We start from the raw sequence: 20,922 nt of genomic DNA, 5'->3' as shown, positions 1-20,922 counted from the left end.
CCAATACAGAAATAATGAAATATTACCTGAACTAGTACCAATACACAAATAATAAAATATTACCTACACTAGTACCAATACACAAATAATAAAATATTACCTACACTAGTACCAATACACAAATAATAAAATATTACCTACACTAGTACCAATACACAAATAATAAAATATTACCTACACTAGTACCAATACACAAATAATAAAATATTACCTATACTAGTACCAATACACAAATAATAAAATATTACCTGAACTAGTACCAATACAGAAATAATAAAATATTACCTACACTAGTACCAATACAGAAATAATAAAATATTACCTACACTAGTACCAATACACAAATAATAAAATATTACCTGAACTAGTACCAATACACAAATAATAAAATATTACCTACACTAGTACCAATACACAAATAATAAAATATTACCTACACTAGTACCAATACACAAATAATAAAATATTACCTGAACTAGTACCAATACACAAATAATAAAATATTACCTACACTAGTACCAATACACAAATAATAAAATATTACCTACACTAGTATCAATACACAAATAATAAAATATTACCTGAACTAGTACCAAAACACAAATAATAAAATATTACCCTGAATAATTTAGCCTACCCTTTTATGAATATACACAAATTATCACCACCTGTGTAGTAGTTATGACCTGACACAACATGAATGCAAATAAAAAGTGCAAAATATTTTTTTTGCATTTTGTAACAAATTATACAGAAACTATAATGCTCGAATATTGCGAGCCTGTAAACGAAACAAAGACACTTTTTAGACTTTTGTTGAAAACAGTTTGCGAGTGTGTCTAGTGGTCCGTGCAGGTAGAGCCATATATTAACGCTAACTCCCACTATGACATATATTTACGACCACACAGGATTTGTCATGTACGTTGTGACATAATTACTTCATATGTATTATCTAGCCTGTTACTGTGGATGTGTCTGTTTGTTTATATCTACAATAAAGTGTCACAACCTATACACCAACAACATACGGTGTGTCAATCGTATCGTGTACATTACTGTAAATGTTTACCCTGCGAATTAGGGTAAGCCGTATAGCGAGGCACAGTATAGCGAGGGCATGTTTTAGTGATCGTATGCAGGTCTCGTTCATGTGGAATAAACATTGTATACTACCAGGTACCAGGTGCCTATATGTTCCCATACATCGGGTCCGTGTGCATGTCAATTAGAAGATAAAATCGAGAGACCAATATGGATTAAAGTGATAATATAGACGACTTGAATTTATGACCGGCTAAAAAACCTACATATATTTATTTACACAAGCCAAGGAGTATACGCCGATTCTAGTGGAATGTGTGTCACTGTTGAATTGCTAATGTTTCAATATTCTCCCTTGAATGAAAGTTCAACGAGCAAGTCACGTGACACCTACACATGGCCGTGTGTGCGATATTCTCACAAGTATCAACAATCCTACTACACACAAAAAATTATCTTGAAAAGTGAATGTTTTTGATTAAAATTATTTCAGACTCGTAATTATAACGTTCACATATGCAATTTCATGAAAGTAATTTGTAAATCGATAAGCTGAGGCCATTGAATTATAAGTTAAGAATCTACCATATGGTAGCTCAGTTTAGTTTCTCTCTAAATGAATACAGATTTGCTTAGTATATGATTAAATTACAGTATGGTCACGTTTCTACATCAAGGGGATTGTTTACACTTTAGTTAAATACTCTCATTACCTGTAATACATACTCGACACAGAGCAAAATGACTAATTTGTAGATTGACGATCAAACATTTATCAAGGTTGTAAATAATGGAGTTAGTTTCTAGGTAGGTTTGGGTTGGATGTCGAGAAGAAATCAGATCCTTGGCTACAGTGAAAACATCCCTGATACTGGGAAAGTTTCAGAGACTTATTGGTGTACAATAGGAGACAGGTGAACGTGAATGTAGGTAGGTAGGTAGATAGTGTTATCAGTGGGAGGTGTTGATGTTATATTTGTGGGGGCATGAGAAACTTGCGTCTGGAGTTGTGATAACGACCTCCCCTCCTGTGTCCCCCTTCATGTGCCCCCCTCCCTTTCAACGACTACTACACACTTCCACTGCAACGTCGCAGGCTGGAGCCTAGCGCGATCGATATCCGTGCAACAGGTTGCATGGCGAGATACTCGGGGCTCTTATAATTAATCGCAGCACAATGTGTCCCCAAAACAGTGTCAGGCATGCTAAGGCTAGTTTTTCCTTCTGTCCCATCCACGCATCTTTCACCTGAGCGTCGGTAAGATCAAAAAGAATACCTGTAATCAACAGGTAGGGCTAGCGCTGTGAACGTACCTCCTCCAATACATGGTCCAGTGACTGTCCGTTTTTAACAGCGTTTTCATCTATCCCAGTTTCTGTCTTGCAGTCTTCAGTCAACAAAGTTTCCGACAGTTCGTTAGGCTGTGGTTTCACATAGTGATGTTGAACTGCAATCACCTGAAACAAACGATAGAGGTAGTAATGGGGCCCGAGCAAGGGGGGCTGGGTGTTACGGAGATGGTCCCAGATGGAGGTGAGTGACACTGACAGACTTCCTACTGACTCACCTTGTTATTAGTGACATCAAACAACAGGTAGACGAATAACACAATCTGTTCCTCATCCGAACCCAGTTCTTCTCCATTCTTCCCAGCTGAGGCGCAAAACAACGCTACCAGATATGGGGCCATGTCCCTTGCGTCTTGCTAACTGACTAGAACTCGAGGCAAGACCACCACCAAATGTTTTGTTATACTTCTAGACCATGTGCCGACACTCAACTTTACTGGCCACCCTCTCGCTGATTGGTGCAACACATTGAACGTGGCGCTGAATACCCAATGCGCGCGCACCTCTGTCAACTTGTACCTGACAGGTATGTGGACAGGTCCCAGCTGTTACCGTAGATAAACTCGGGGATTTCACTTTCTCTAACCGTAAACTTTCCACAATTCAATATGGCGACGTGTTTCGTCTGTCCCGAATGTCGTATGTGAGATGCTTCTCCTACCTCCGCACTCAGGTAACTGATCTACCTGTTGCGTCGCACAGCGCCTTATAACGAGCGCCCGTCATTTCCTGGACCGGTTGGGTTAGTTCGTGACCTCAAAAGTGTCGTCTGCTACACAATAAACCCTTCCCGGCAGACGACATCCGTCGCAGTCTGGGTTCAGATCTAACAAGTAGCCTAACCCCAGGCAGAAAACTTTCACACCTCTTAAGTAGTGAGGAAGATTAGTTTTAACGTGTGTGAAGTTTATTTAGTGTTTGCCATGGTTTGTTATTAAGTTAGCAGTGCTCTATGGCTGAGAGCGTTCATATCACACCTCGGCCGACAGAAGACAAAACACAACTCGAGGTGATGTCTCCTTACCATGTGGTATTGTCTTGCACTCCATTACACAGTCTAATGTAAGTGATAAACAAATAACAAACTACAGTTAGAAACACTTTTTGCATGCCTTTTATTAATTTAACTCAGATTGGACGCAACGAGCGTCAAATAAACACAGAGCGGAGGGCGAGTCATAAATCTCACTTCAGCAATACAATGAAAAGCGTTTGCCAATGCAGTTTTTTAGTTCACATACATGTAAAAAGCAATGATTAGATATGTTGATTCTAATCTCGATTGTAAGTTCAAGTAATGTAAATGTAACAAAGTCACTGACTTGACGCTAGTCGTGGTGTGGTCGTCCACCGTTTGGCTGGTGCAATAGGGAGGACGTTTAGACTTGTTGCTCCTTGAAACCTTCTCATGTATAAGATTTGTGTTCTCATAAACCCAAATCCAACTTTTAACCCAACCTGTGATGTCACTATACGTCACAAACACATGTCGGAACACATGCAGTCTCCGGTTTTACGTGTAGAGATTTATATGTGCATCTACTGTTAACAACTTCAAGAAATACCTTGCTATCGTTTCATATGTTATTACGTATATGTATGCATACAGAGGACATTTTTCTGTGTCTAACTAAAGACATCTTTTATGTCTCGGATTTCTTGTTTAATGCTGTGCTCTACAACCGTGTTTATATGTTTAACCTCCTTAGAAGACAAGTCGATACATAATTAAGTAAAACTTATTTGCATGAAGTATCTTTATGCGACGATATTGATAGAGATCGTTGAGATATATAAAATATCACAGACATAAGGTGGACGGAATGTAGAAATCCACATGCACATGTTGGTAACCACACCACAGCTACATATTTTGTATAATCTGTACATCTCTATTTCTTATACTAATATATTATTAATATATCTAATACTCGGTTCTTGAAAATGTATGCACACTGAATACTATCTACAAGTCACAACTTAAATGTATCTTTATAGTACATGTACTATGTCCAACAATGTAGAACATCACACGCCAACACGAAGGCGATGTTTTAACTACATATCGACGGAAAAAACGCTTGGCACGTACTGACACAAAGATGCAAGAGCCACTAGCATGACGATGTCTTTGATGCGGGATATGTCATCATGTTAATTTACTAGTAAATACTTCGTCTTCGGCAATTCCGTTAGATGATATATTGTGTTTCAAATGTAAGAGTTTCCGACCGAACAGACCAAAGCAAGTTCTCACTCATGCGCACTAATCTAGTTAAGACAGTTTAGTACACAACCGGTAGAGGTCACACTATACAAACTTAGTCTACGTATGTGTTAGTTTTTTTCTTTCTAATCCGTTTTGCCCGAGGAAAGAGCTTATACTGCTATAATTCAGTATCGCTAAGCCCCGATAATGCCACGACCAATAAAATGTTTTTAGAATAACATTAATTGCTATTCATAGTCGGTCACGTGACAGCCCAAGGGGCGTGGCCATAAAGCTAAATGTCAGCTTTTACTCGCTACAACTGACAGCTTTATTGAGCGATAATAATTCAGACAAATAGCAGCAATCTATTTTATTGGATAAGTAAATGAAATTTAATGTAAAAACCGGCTTGCTTGAAATGTCATTATGCGGTTATATGTGTAGATGTATTTGTAAGACAATAATTATCATAAACAAAAGGCAGACAGAGTCTGGGGCCCCGGGGGTACGTTAAATATGCGTCCCTGTCAAACTTCAGAAGCTAGGTATTTCAAGTTGATTTAATATGTTTCTTTATAGACTGCGCAGCACTAATAACAGTTTCAGTAAACAGATCGTCGTATGACTGCATGACAAAAGGTCACATTAACCTCAAGTTTATACTTTGAAAATTAACATCGAATCAGATATCTTTTTTATTAAGTGTAACAAGTTGAATTTTTTTTTTGAAATATTATATTTTTGTATCAACGAAAAACAACACTGAGTGTAGAACCTTACATTTCATATAATCTGATAAAAACACAATTACTTAACACTGGCGCATTTCCAAAGTTCATTAGTCTGCTAACTTATAAACTGCCGGGGAAAAGAAAATATACATTCATGTATAAAAACACTCACGGAAAAAAGAACGAAGAAAGAAATGGTTATTCAATGGTGATGCATTTGATACGGGTATCACAGGCGATATGACATGCATCATATCAATGAGTATGGCACAACAGGTCAGTCTAGTAATGTGTTGATAATGTTCGTATTTTTGGGGGTCAAATCCAATGTTCATGTTTTTACTTTCTTTTGCAGTTTAGTATAAACATTTTTATTTAAACCCTTTTATTCTTCCGTTGATGTATCTTGTATTCTCAGATGCTATCCTTTGCTCATTCGTGACCAACTCGTGGTATTCCGGGACAAGCCGAATAGCGTCTTCTTGCAGGTTATACGGAAAGGGGCGAGTGGTGACGGATGCATTTTGTTATTTTGACATATGGGTAGCCTAAATACTACTGATATATACTCAGACAAGTAAAGCCAAAGGGTTATCTAGTTTAAACGTTTGTCCTCTTATATTTCGGAAAGACACGTTTGCATGATTAAGATATATACTTCACCCGTTTCACTTAGCTGAACAAACTATAAATTAAACTGCATTAGTACGAACCACATCTATGGGTATAGGGCTCCGGGCGATATTATTCGCCAAACTGTTTTCATATTCGTCACTATGTTCAGTGATTCTAGACCTGAAATATTCTCGGTCAGTGGTCCGTATATTATTATGCTTCATTTAGGAGAGCGAAGACTTAAAAGCACTATACCCTGCCTGTGTATTCTAAACCCATCCTCATAAACAACAAAACCGCCGCGAAAACCTGTTATGGAAATGGTGCTGCATTGCGCCGGGAAACCTTGAGCCCGGATTACACCTCGAGTAAAATAAGTAATTTCACCACGTCATTAAACGTTAATTTCTATACTACTTATTACAGCACAGCCGTGACTCTGATAACTACATGCGCAGACGACAGATTGGACGATGATGAATGCTCTGCCTGAGACCGATCATCCTACTCGTTATAAGTAGTTTCGCCTTTTGTCGTAGCAAATCACCAAGACGCAGACATGCGCAGTAGCTACGTGACACTCGACCGAGTACTGAGCTAAGATGTATTTTTCAATTCTTTTTATTAACAATTTCACTAATATAAAGAAGTTGAATCGTGTAATCATTCAAACTTGATAAACCTTAATGACAGAGATATATTACGTGTGTCATACCGAGGTGACGGCTATGACTTGTAGTTTTTAGCACACCTTGGAATGCTCGTAAATACTTTAAAGTGAGTGAGTGAGTTAATATTTAAAGTCACATCGGCATTGTTTCAGCCATATCGTGACTTGAGCAAGTTATGCATTTATATAATATCTTAAGACCTGTCGTCGAAGGACAGTATAACAACTAGCAAAATATCACAGATTCTAATTGTAAAACTAGTTTCAGAACAATAAAATAATCAGATTATAACAGACGACACAATATAAAAACGGGCTATAGATCATCAGCAACTGAAGGCAGACCACCATGCTGGCGACCATGGGGACTTACAGGTAAATACTTTAAAACCATATATAATTAAAATATGTCTTGGAATGTATTACTGGCTTCTAATATCTGTTCCAAAAAGGTGTTTTGAATAATAATGATGATGATGAAAATAATAATAATAACGATAACAATGATAGTTCTATATAGTGTCACGTGCTATATACGTGCTGTAAATCAATACTCATCCACAATATTCAAAATATGCGACACTTTTATAACATGACATGGCATTTAAAATAAACTGATTATGCTAACCATAACACATGCTAGAATACATTATAACAAGATACACTCGGATTTATACAATACATCCATGCAACAACACCGCACCGCACCGCACCGCACCGCACCGGACCGCACCACACGACACCTCACCGAACCGAACCACACAGCACCACCCAGCACCACCCAACACAACACCGCACCGCAAATCACCTCACTGCACCACACCATCGCACCGCACCGCACCACACCGCACCGATATACCACATGGGTACAATGGATGCTGTCCAGTGTTGCTGCCTGTGCTGTGATATTGCTAGAATAGTGCTAATACCGTGTAAAACAATACTCACTCACCGAAATAGGTGCTACTTATTGGTTTATCCGCCTGTAGAGACCGCATGTTCTTGACAAATAGAGATAGTGAGTGAGTGAGTGAGATTTTCACGGCTTCCAGCAATATACCAGCTATGTCACGGCGAGGGCACAGTGCATCCATGCTGGAAATCGAGCCCGAAATGTTAACGAAACGCTTTAACAACTGGGCTGACCCCACCGCCCAACTGGATCAATGTTAATAAAAATGTATTTCAAATATGTGTGTCATAAATTTACTTGGCATGAGAAATGTCCGCGTTGCTTTCAAGCATAAGTTTTTTCTTTGTGAGTGAATGAGTGAGTGAATTTGGTTTAACGCCTCTTTTAACAATATTCCAGTTATATCGCGGCGTGTCAGCTTAATATGGGAGGAAAGCCCGAAGTGATGCAGGTCTCAGACGTTTACCACTTCGGTGAAACCCCCTAGCACGGGTATGGTGCTGACAAACCTAGAAACATAATTGGGGCGAACCGGGATTCGAACCCACAATCATAGGTTTCTGGCATGCCCAAATGACGCAACTCTGCACACCGAATAGCGGCGCCTTAGACGACTGGACCACCCGTGCCCCCCTTTTCTTTGTGATATACTTGTGGTTTTCACGAGAACTGTTTTATGCAATAAACACGAGGACTGGATGAGATCATGTTCTATGCGATGCATGCGTGGCTTGTGAGGGTATGGGTGAGCCAGTCGTCTAAGACGCCGTAATTTGCAGTGCAGAGTTGCGTCCCTTGGGTACGCCAGAAACCTATGATCGTGGGTTCGCATTCCGGTTCGCCCCGATTATGCGTCTAGGTTTGTCAGCTCAATACCCGTGCTCGTGGTAAACGTCTGAAACCTGCATCATTTCGGGATTCCCTCCCACATTAAGCTGACACGCCGTGATATAACTGATGAATTTCTAATGCGGCGTTAAACCAAACTCACTCACTCACTCACCCACACGTGGCTTGAACGGGAGCTTGTTCTATAAAACACGTGTTGGTTGCACGATACCTTGTTCTATGAAAAACATGCGTGGTGGGCAGGAGGCTGTGTGCTGTTCGCATGAACCCTTACTCTACGCTTTATACTCGTAGTTTGCACACGAGACGTTAGTCAATGAAACACGCGTATGAGAGTGGGTGAGTGAAAATTTAACACCAGTCAGCATTATTCCAGCCTTATCACGACGGCATATGAATGATGGAGTCTGGACCAGACAAACCGGTGACTGAACACATGAGCAACGATCCACGACATCGGAGCCAATGATGTCTTTGACGACAAGCCACGGATACACGAGATCTATCCTTCCCCAGAATCCCCATGTGGGAAAATGCGTGTGATTTGACAAGGACATTGCTGTGTGTGCTATGCGCGTGATTTGCTTTCCATGCCACCTGTATCCTTGTCTACCTGTAATTAATCGAGTCTGTAACAGGCGAAACCATCAATGGTATGTACATGCATATACAAAATAGAGGGGTATATTGGTTCTTTGAATTAGATCTGTAGGTTCAGACATAATAGATATTAGTTCTTTGAATTAGATACATGTATCTAGGTTCAGACATAATAGATATTAGTTCTTTGAATTAGATCTGTAGGTTCAGAAATAATAGATATTTGTTCTTTGAATTAGATCTGTAGGTTCAGACATAATAGATAATAGTTCTTTGAATTAGATTTGTAGGTTCAGACATAATAGATATTTGTTCTTTGAATTAGATCTGTAGGTTCAGACATAATAGATAATAGTTCTTTGAATTAGATCTGTAGGTTCAGACATAATAGATATTAATTCTTTGAATTATATCTGTAGGTTCAGACATAACATATATTGGTTCTTTAAATTAGATTTGTAGGTTCAGACATAATATATATTTGTTCTTTGAATTAGATCTGTAGATTCAGACAGAACAGATATTAGTTCTTTGAATTAGATACATGTATCTAGGTTAAGAAATAATATATATTGGTCTTTGAATGTTCAGACAAGATAGATATTAGTATGGTGAAATAAATTGGTTCTTTGAATGTTCAGAAAAGATAAATATTAGTATGGTGAAATAAATTAGATCTGTAGTTCAGACATCATCAATTTTAGTCCTATGTATTATAGCTGTACGTTCAGACATAATACATATTAGCCCAGATGACTTGTGTATAACAACAAGCCCATATCTGAGGGTACACTAGAACTCAATACTCATGAAAACAATGTTTATTCAACACTTCAGTGAAACGACATATGTTTAACATATTATTCCATGCATGATGTATGTTCAGTATTCGGAACGCGTTCTGCATCCTGAGTTTATGGCTGTGAGGATATTTATGTCATTCATCAATGTATTTTCTTTCACCCTCAGTGTCACGTGTGCATGTTCAGGGTTGTACAGAGCGAACTTGGTGGTCGTAACTCCAATAGCTTAACCCAGACTTACGACAGTCGTAGCGCTAGGGTTGTTTTGTACAACGGCACCCTGGTTTACAACCCATAGCTCTTGTAGTTTCAGCACACCTGGGTCCACTTGCACAAAACAATGTTAGCGCTACGATGATCATAACTCTCATACTTTAACATAGACTGAAGATAGTCGTAGCGCTAAGATCGCTTTGTGCGAATGGGCCCTGATCCGTTTACTTTGTCACTACTACAGAGATACCGTGCTTAGCGCTATGATGACCATAACACTCAAACTTTAACATAGTGAGTGAGTTGGGTTTAACGCCGCTTTTTAACAGTATTTTAGTTATATCACGACGTGTCAGCTTAATGTGGGAGAAAAGCCCGAGGTGATGCAGGTCTAAGACGTTTACCACTTCGGTGAAACCCACGAGCACGGGTATGGTGCTGACAAACCTAGAAACATAATCGGGGCGAACCGGGATTCGAATCCACAATCATAGGCGTGTCTGGCGTGGCCAAGGGACGCAACTCTGCACAGCGAATCGTGGTGTCTTAGACGACTGGGCCACCCGTGCCCCTTACTTTACCATAGACTTAAGATAGTCGAAGCGCTAAGATCGCTTTGTGCGACTGGGCCCTGATCCGTTTACTTTGTCACTACTACAGAGACACCGTGCTTAGCGCTATTATGATCATAACACCAATACTTTAACATAGCCTTACGACAGTCGTAGTGCTCAGATCGCTTTGTGCGAATGAGCCCTAGGCCGTTTATGTGATGTAACGATTAAAGATTCCGACCAGCACTATAGAAAGCTGTCTGGTACATTCAGGTTTCGCGTTTACAAACATGTTCTAGCACCGTATATACATATACCGGTGTCTGTCAACACAATTCCGTGCAATCTTCGTCTGACGTTTAACGTGCGGGTGATCAGGGTCGCTATCGGTCCGCATCAGTATCTATGACCTTGTATCAGGGGAGATAATCTTGAGAAAGTTTGGGGCATCCACACGCCGTTTGTCTCCAGTTTCCGTCTTGATCTACCACGAGATGGTGTAACGGTTGTCAATGTCGTCGGTGCAAAGTTAGACAAGGTTGTAAGACAGTTGTGATAAATTAAGGAACGTGGTTAAACTGCAACGTGAACTTGATTCTTAGTATTTACACAATCCGATGAAAACCCAAGGTAGAACACGAAATTCACAACTTGCCATCGTCCATTAGATAATGGGTTCTCAACACAGGCTCGCATTGATTGTTTCCAGGTTTGTCCAAAGTAGTAAACGTCTAAGACCTGCATGGGCTTTTCCCCCACATTAACCTGACGTTCCCTGTTATAACTGTTCACACCCGTGGAGATCCCGGGTAGACTAGGTCTTCAGCAACCCATACTTGCCGTAAAAGGCGACTATGCTTGTCGTAAGAGGCGACTAACGAGATGGGGTTCGCTGACTTGGTTAAAGCATGTCATCGTATCCCAGTTGCGTGGATCGATGCTCATGATGTCAATCACAGAATAGTTTGGTCAAGACTCGATTATTTATAGACCGCCGTCATATAGCTGGAAGATTGCTGAGTGCGGCGTTAAACAAAAAACAAACAAACAAACTATAACTGCTCAAAGCGGCGTTAAACTCAACTACCCACGCACGCACGCACGCACGCACGCACTCACTCACTCGCCAGTCGGTGAGACGCTCATGCTGAAGTCTTGAGTTTGATTCCCAAAATAGATTCACTTGCTTGTATTCCTGGTATGCACCGCAATGCTATGGCAGAAATTCTGGAGAGAAACCCTGCATCCCCACTTACGTCACTGCAGGAGATACACAACCTATAGAATACATAGAATGCTTATCCGTTGGTGTTCAGTCGTATAATCACCGAGGGCCCGTCTCATACTCATCACCGCGAGGGCCACATTAGGTGACACAGGTTAAACTCCAGGTTTAAGTCGGTCGTGATGAATGCCCTCTGATTGAGATCTCAGCCGATGGAATAAAGATGTTTTCTCCCCATCATAACACGCTCGTTTGACCTCAAGGTCACGTGAAGGTCACCAAAGTGTCCAGTTTTAGGGAATGTTTCCCTCCCCACTGACTGGGAGTCGGTCCGTGAGGCGGTTCCACACCGAGGCTTTGTCGCTGTTAAACAGTTACAGTGACTTGAGTCGTGTGGTAGACAGTATTATGTCAACATACTGAAGAGATATGTTTTCATCAGTGAACCTCATAGTCAACAACCACTATATACACAGTATTTGTTGGGTAAAAAACGGACATTTTGGGGGTTTCTGTTCGGCAATGTTACAACTACACTACCGGGCAAAAGTATACACTTGAAAATTGGATTTGACCTAAAAAAAATCAAACATTATCAAAACGTTACTAGGCTGAAAACACTGAAAACAGAAGGTCCAAAACACAAATATGATACCCGTATCAAATACATCACCGTCGAATAATCATTTTTTGTTTGTTTAGTGTTTAGCCACCATCCTCGAATATGAGAAAATACTTTCATTGACAGTTGTTGTTTTTTATCAGGGCGGCTAAATTTGGGCCAGGGGACCAGTGGGTGATGGCATGTACAACAATCTACGTCGTTGGGGTTCCATAGCGCTCAGTCAAGTCACAAAATGTAACCTTCAGATCCGTATTTCAGTTGACGTTAACCACAGTCATGGGGTACTTAGGATATATATTTCCCAGGAATCTCATGATGTTGGCGATACACCATGTATGTACTTACAGCAAGACACAAAGCAGTACTCACATTGCTGCACGGCGTGTATTGTAAGCATTCGAGACTTATATTCAGTATAATCAGTGTCCGTGTGATGTTTTTAAATGTTTCTGGTTAAAACGTTAAGGGAGCGAATGATATGTGGTCCATGCAGGCAGAAATTATGTATTTTAGTCACTATCAAAGTTCAAAGGCTCAAACAAATGACCAGACTGACTTTTCAGATGAAACAAATGCAAAATGATTAACTCTCTCATAACGTTTATTGTAAAATATGTATACTTAACCCCACCTAATCACCAAGCACTACACTGTGGTCATAAGTCCCACACTATGTACTGACATTAGCTATACACCCTATATACTGATATTAGCTATACACCCTATGTACTGACATTAGCTATACACCCTATGTACTGATATTAGCTATACACACTATGTACTGATATTAGCTATACACCCTATATACTGATATTAGCTATACACACTATGTACTGATATTAGCTATACACACTATGTACTGACATTAGCTATACACACTATGTACTGATATTAGCTATACACCCTATATACTGATATTAGCTATACACCCTATGTACTGATATTAGCTATACACACTATGTACTGATATTAGCTCTACACACTATGTACTGATATTAGCTATACACACTATGTACTGATATTAGCTCTACACACTATGTACTGAAATTAGCTATACACCCTATGTACTGATATTAGCTATACACACTATGTACTGATATTAGCTATACACCCTATATACTGATATTAGCTATACACACTATGTACTGATATTAGCTATACACACTATGTACTGATATTAGCTATACACACTATGTACTGATATTAGCTATACACCCTATATACTGATATTAGCTATACACCCTATGTACTGATATTAGCTATACACACTATGTACTGATATTAGCTCTACACACTATGTACTGATATTAGCTATACACACTATGTACTGATATTAGCTATACACACTATGTACTGATATTAGCTATACACACTGTGTACTGATATTAGCTATACACACTATGTACTGACATTAGCTATACACCCTATGTACTGATATTAGCTATACACACTATGTACTGATATTAGCTATACATCCTATGTACTGACATTAGCTATACACACTATGTACTGACATTAGCTATACACACTATGTACTGACATTAGCTATACACCCTATGTACTGATATTAGCTATACACACTATGTACTGATATTAGCTATACACAATGTGTACTGATATCAGCTATATACACTGCGTACTGATATTAGCTATACACACTGTGTACTGATATTAGCTATACACCCTATGTACTGACATTAGCTATACACCCTATGTACTGATATTAGCTATACACACTAGCTTGTTCTCGGTTCTAAAATCCCTTTCATCACTTAAACCTATTCCACTGAAACTATTTTTTAAAATATTCGATACAAAAATTGCTCCAATTATGTTATATGGGGCTGAAATGTTGAGTTTTGAAAACTGCAAAGAAATAGAAAGTATCCATGTACTTGCTTGTAAACGTCTGCTAGGTGTTAAAACGTCTACTCCCAATCATGTTGTGCGAGGAGAGTGTGGAAGATACCCACTGTACATTTCTGCGTATAAACGCTGTATAAAATATTGGTGTAAACTTATGTCCCTACCAAATTCACGATATCCTAAGAAAAGTTATGATATGTTATTTCAGCTAGCCACACATGGTAACACTAATTGGGCTACAAAAGTCAAAACTCTTTTATACAGCCTTGGATTTGGATATATATGGGAGAACCAATATGTTATTTGCCCCGAATCATTTATTTCCGAATGTGAAGATCGGTTAAAATTTGATTACGAACAGGACTGGCATTGGTCTTTAGCAAATAGTTCTAAAATGTTCCATTATACACTTTTCAAAAATTCATTCAGTCTAGAGTTGTATTTGTCTGCTATCACTATCAACAAATTTCGTGTTGCACTAGCCCAGTTTCGCTGTAGCTCCCACACTCTCCATATTGAGACTGGTAGATACGTTAATACTCCACGAGAGCAGAGATTGTGCAATAGTTGCAACCAAAGATATGTCGAGAATGAATATCATTTTTTATTAATTTGTAACGCTTATGATGAACTTCGTCTTCAGTATTTACCACAGAAGTATTTTGTACATCCTACTCTTGCTAAATTCAATATGCTTATGTCGGTAAACAATGAAACTGTAATTAGAAATGTTGCAACTTTTATATACCATGCTATGAATGTTAGACTCCAAACACTAACCCTATAAATGTTAATGATGGACCGAATATTGTACCATGGGCCGCTGGCCTACACATGTACATGAATGAATAAAGAAAGACTATGTTCTGACATTAGCTATACACCCTATGTACTGATATTAGCTATACACACTATGTACTGATATTAGCTATACACACTATGTACTGATATTAGCTATACACACTATGTACTGATATTAGCTATACACCCTATGTACTGATATTAGCTATACACACTATGTACTGATATCAGCTCTACACACTTTGTACTGATATCAGCCATACACAATGTGTGTACTAAAATATTGACAAACGTTCCATGTACCGACACGACCAAACCATGGAGTGCCCATATAACAATACACGTTGATACTCTTGTAAACGCTGTGAGGAAAACACACAAGGTCTCAAGACAAGTAGAAACAGAAAGAGAGGTTGTAGAGCTCAAGACGACATTGTCAAAACCTGTCGGATTGAATGTAAACCTATCAGCGTAAGTGGATTTCCCTGTCATAGACAAATATTGATAGACACAAGGTAATAAATACACCTCTCACTATCTGCCTCACGCCCCTAGTGTGATGTTCTCGTATTCCTTGACTGGTGTATATCTATCTATATCTCCCTATCTGCCGGCCTCCACACGTCGCCCTACTCTCACACGCATGGTTGTATATACACGTCTAGTTTAACTGAATCGTGTTTCAGATATAGACAGTTATATCATACATTCACATAAGAGACGTCAGAGTATGCGACATCATGCTGCATATGCCTAACACTACCTACTGCAGGGGGAATGCTTTGGTTATGTAGACGTGAGCATTACTCATGACACCACGATCGAGTTGCATCATCTCACAACCTTGACTTATTGTAAAAAATCGAAGGCACGGTCACATGAAATGTTACAGCTTTTATTCATTTTTATATACTTACTACTCAACTTTTAACAGGGATATTTCATATACTTTACATCTATTCACATATTATAGTTAATCTTTATGCTGTGACATGGGGGACAGGGAATATTCCTATCATATTTTGAGTAGTATAATGCAATATGTTTATTAACTGGTCTGAGTTGCTATGGTATTTTTACTTCTCTATGTGCATTCCTTGCAGATAATTTCCAGCATTCTCCTTAACTCAACATTCAAAAGATTATATACTTCGGATATGACGAATCATGGGTAGCGTGACATCGGCTGTTACGAAACTAATGTATCCCCTAGACGGAGGAAAATCTCATCTCTATGCGAGTAGCCGTACTCGGTTATAACACACCTAGATTTTTCTGGGGCTTTGACGTGGTTGCACCCAATTGTAACCGACGTTTGACTTTATTTCTAAAACCTGGGTATGCGTATCCCAAAATATTACACGGAACTGAACCCAGACCGCTAGTTGAAGGAAATGCTCTGATTGTTGAGTTTAGGAGTTTGAATGATATATAAGAAAACAGTTAGTGAGTGAGTATGTATGGACGCCGCTTTCAGCAATTTTCCATCAATATCACGGCGGGGACACCAGAAATGGGCTTCACACAATGTGCCCATGTCGGAAATCGAACCCGGTTCTTCGGCATGACGAGCGAACGCTTTAACCGCTAGGCTACCCGACCGCCCCTGTATGAAAAGAAGCAACGTACACATAAATATATTACATCTTCTACAGTACAACTGATATGTTTAATTACAAGGTTACATGAGCTAATGTAATGAATGAACCTGTAATCAGTCTTCATTGCAGTGTTTGTTTGTTTGTTTGTTTGTTTGTTTGTTTGTTGTGTAAGGCCGCACTCAGCAATATTCGAAGTATATGACGGAGGATTGCAGTGAAGCATTTTTAGCAATATTCCAGAAATATCACGGCGGGGGACACCGAGTGTGACTTCATACAATGAACCCATGTGAGGAATCAAACCCAGATCCTTGGCGTGACGAGCGAACGCCTAACCACTTGGCTAACCAACCGCCCCCTTAACAACGTACATGTAGCAGCTGTGATACCCTGGATCTGGGATACGTATTACCGCTGATGCGCAGACACCGCGAAAGCTCTTGTCTAATGAGGTAAACTTTGCACTTTGCGGGACAATTTGTCTCTGTAAGAATGCTGATCAAAAAAGAGTTAGCGTGAGTCATACCCCATTCGACTGTATACCTAGGTCTCAACCATCTCATAGCCTTAAGCTATCTTGATTGAACTTTCACCTCTGACCCCGCCCGACTTGCTGATCTCATACTGAAAAATTATGATGATATGGCGTTCATAATAAGAATTTAACAAATTAGTCGATAGACGGTTACAACGATGAGGTCCTAACGCGGAAGTCGTCATGCTGACGCATTGTCAATCACGTCGCCGAGAAGATGCCGTTAAGTCGTGACACCCCTCTGCTACCCAGCCTCTCCCGTCTGCCCGGGGGTAGTAATCTCTATCCCGCCCCGGGGCTCGCTTGTCAGTTTGAAGGAAGAGAAGCTGATTTAAGATACGACTACCTGTTTCACACACGAGTGACTTCCCCTTGCCATAATCTGAAGGTGGCGACATATTGGATCCTTCGTGGTTGAGGACACCCTACCACCCCTCCCCCCACCCCTCGGGACGCTCATTAAGGAGACCTGCCGGGGGCAAACTCTCCAAGACGTCCCCATCCCAAGACGTCGTCAGTGACGGCGCGTTGTGTCGTATGTTTGTAGTAAACAAAGAGAGGATTATTCGGTGATTTGGAAAAAGCGGCACGGCGACCCCCAGGGTATTTATATATTAATGAAGATGATAAAAGTAGCCAGTTAATGTTTGTTTCAACGGGACCTCGCAGGGAGCTTGCGGGTGGGGTATTGAGGGTGGGGCGGACGGCAGGGGGGGTGGGGGCGGACAGCAGGGGTTATACTGCAACGCAACATGAAAGGAGAGTAGAGTTTATTGTCATCATTAACTAAAGTTCAATACGTTTATGTAAGGAATTTTATCAGGAAACATGCACCAGCTCTTGTGCATTGTCCATCAGATGCACTGGCCTCTGTCATGCAATGCGTGGTAGTCATAGCGTTTATACAGTTTCCAGAATATGTGTAGATGATGTTCAAAGTAATTGCACAGGGCCCGTCCTCAATATAAATGCAAGTCATGAAATATGACTCATTTACAATCTGTACAACTGGAAAGACGGGGAACACCACTTTCTGTATATTTTCCTATTAAAATCTTGTATATTTATTTAAATGACATCAATGTTATGTGTTGATATTCCCACCCACGCGGTTAATAGGGGCATATGAAAATATATGGTGGTTTTCCAGGTGTATGGATCCATGTTCTTGCAACATTCTATCATAAAATGCCAGGCATTTAGTATGTAGAAAATATACATGTACCCTTGAAAAATGGAATGACCAACCAATTACAAACGTTATTAAAAAGTTACTATTCTGAAACCAGTCGCCGAAACACTGCCAACTTTTATGGCCCAAAATACAACTATGATACCCGTAGCAAATACAGTAAACTACGGTTATAACGAACTCAAAGGGACCACTAATTTAAATTCGTAATAACCGTAGTTCGTTATAAGCATGTAACAACATATATACAACAAATGGCCGGGACTACAAAATAAGTTCGTTATATCGGTCAGTTCGTTATAAGCGTGTTCGTTATAAACGTAGTTAACTGTACATCACCATCGAATTACCATTTCTTGTATGTTTCATTTTTAGCCACCATCCAACATGGGTTTATACACATGTACTTTCGTTTGCCTGGCACTCTAGGCCTCAACCAAAGTAGTTATTGGAGGCGTGAATAAACCCCTTCTCATATTCAAATAATGTTTAGTCATTTCACTTATCAAATACGAATATGAAGCTCATGAAAAGTAGCAAGAGATACGATGTCACAAAAATACGGATTTGAATTTAAGAAAAGAAAACTCACTTTATACAAAATCGTTCTAATTCTCTGAATCCAGAAGTAGATGTTACACACTCTATTCATACTAAGCGTAGAGCATCCTTTGCCAAGGGCTGTTTCCGACACACTACAGGCATTAACTACACTATACATACAGGTGTGTTATTGAATTTGTAGTGAAGGTGATATAGATATATTCACCAGGAAAGCATAAAGGCAGTTAACATCCAATACATTGCTACAATCTGTTCACATAGATCTCGTTAACATTTCCAAATAAATTCTTGATTTTTTAAAGTTTTGTCTCAGGTTTAAAAATAATATTCACTGGAGACGCTTGGTGTCCTGAAAACAATGTTCGACTTTTTATTTCAGAAAATGAAAAAAACATATTCTGTTTCAATATAAATCGCAATCTCGTTCACGACAACGGAAGCCTTTTGGGGCCATTTGTTTGTTTTTTTCTCGAAAATTCAAGATACCAACTTGAAATTTCAAGACACTTACTTGAAATTTCAAGATATCAACTTACAATTTCAAGATAATGAGCAACCTCGGAATGAGTTAGAATCTTGAAATTATTCTCTGGAAATTTCAACTCATTATCTTAATCTCAAGTTATAATCCTAAAATTTCAACTTATTATCTTAAATATTTCAAGATCATTATCTAAAAAATTCAACTTGGTATGTATCTTGAAATTTCAACTTTGTATCTTGAAATTTCAAGATCAAAAGCCAAAAAACCAAGGTTTCCGTACAAGACCACTGGACCATGCAGGTAAAAAAACAACCCTGGGTCACAGCCGTCTGAATAGAAAAATTGGGTTTAAGTAACTACCATTAGTTACAGTACATTGGCTATTACGTTTATAGTCCGACGCGTGCGTTCGTTGAACAAAGTGCGTTTTTTTTGGCATGGCAACATCAGTTGGGGAAAGCAATCCATAATTCCGGACGGATTTTATGCATAAGCATAGTTTTCAGATATTTCTGTAATATTGTCTTTATGACAGAACCAGCTGGTGACAAAACCGAGTTTCCATAGCAACTATAGAATGTTGTCACAGTGTAGGAGTCGAGGGAAGGATACTGACGTCTCGTATACGTGGTCGTGTTAGTGGTTTTAACAAAATAACACATAAAGAAAAATCAATGTTTACGTCGAGGCACGTGTCACGTGACAGTGGCTATGTAGACTATGGCCAAGCGTATATTTGTATACATGTGTGAGAATCCCTAAGCTATCGACGTGTGGAGTGTTATATATATGTGAGGCTCGCAGCTGTGCACGTCTCCAAACCGAGATAGGTGTTCGCCTATAGTCCTTTACAGCTGGGTTGTCCATCTGTTTGCCTGAGTCAACTGCCGAAATTATGCGGAGGGAAGCGGGCGGCTCTTGTCTCACGTGTAGAGCCCCACCTGTTTGTGCACACGTATTTCTAGCCGCAGTAGTATTGTTTCATCACGCCTGCTCGATATAAGAGTTAAACCTACCCCACGAGATCTTGTCAGCTGTCAGCTGTTAGTTCATATCGCTATTCCTTGCAGTGAACGTCTGTTTATACACGGGGACTGGGAGTGGGATGTTGGACGCACTCCTGGGAGATATACGACGGCAACAAGGGGAATGGTTGGGGCCTCGAAAACAAAACGTTTACCAGTTTAAACCCTTTTTTTTTTAACCGGGGCCACGTCATATGATAAGGCTCATCTCACTCAGTCTCTCACTCGCACTCACTCCTTCCCCCAGCCATTTACTCACCCGCTATCTCAGTCAGTATAAAATCACTCACTCACTCATCCACTCACTCTCTCACTCACTCATCCACTCACTCACTCATCCACTCACTCTCTCACCCACTCTCCCACTCATCCACTCACTCTTCCACTCATCCACTCACTCACTCATCCACTCTCCCACTCATCCACTCACTCACTCATCCACTCACTCTC

At 39.7% G+C, this 20,922-nt stretch overlaps 1 protein-coding gene across 2 annotated transcripts in view; it reads right to left on the bottom strand.

The window, feature by feature from the left end:
- Positions 1-3,027, bottom strand: part of LOC139454380 (RNA-binding protein fusilli-like) — a 29,745-nt gene extending 26,718 nt beyond the window's left edge. The window contains exons 1-2 of one of the 2 annotated variants that reach the window (XM_071236045.1): positions 2,613-3,027; positions 2,359-2,502 (exon numbers count right to left, since the gene is read on the bottom strand). In XM_071236045.1, coding sequence (XP_071092146.1) covers positions 2,359-2,502; positions 2,613-2,735 — 267 coding nt within the window. In that variant the 5' untranslated portion in view covers positions 2,736-3,027. The remainder of the gene's footprint in view (positions 1-2,358; positions 2,503-2,612) is intronic. The other variant, XM_071236046.1, reaches the window with a different exon arrangement.
- Between the last annotated feature and the right edge of the window lie 17,895 nt (positions 3,028-20,922).

The sequence above is a fragment of the Haliotis cracherodii genome, unplaced genomic scaffold (assembly GCF_022045235.1).
Source record: "Haliotis cracherodii isolate W230 unplaced genomic scaffold, xgHalCrac1.p SCAF_10, whole genome shotgun sequence".
NCBI classification, from domain to species: Eukaryota; Metazoa; Mollusca; class Gastropoda; order Lepetellida; family Haliotidae; genus Haliotis; species Haliotis cracherodii.
Note: the sequence above shows the minus strand (reverse complement) of the source record. Positions and strands in the feature narration are given on the sequence as shown.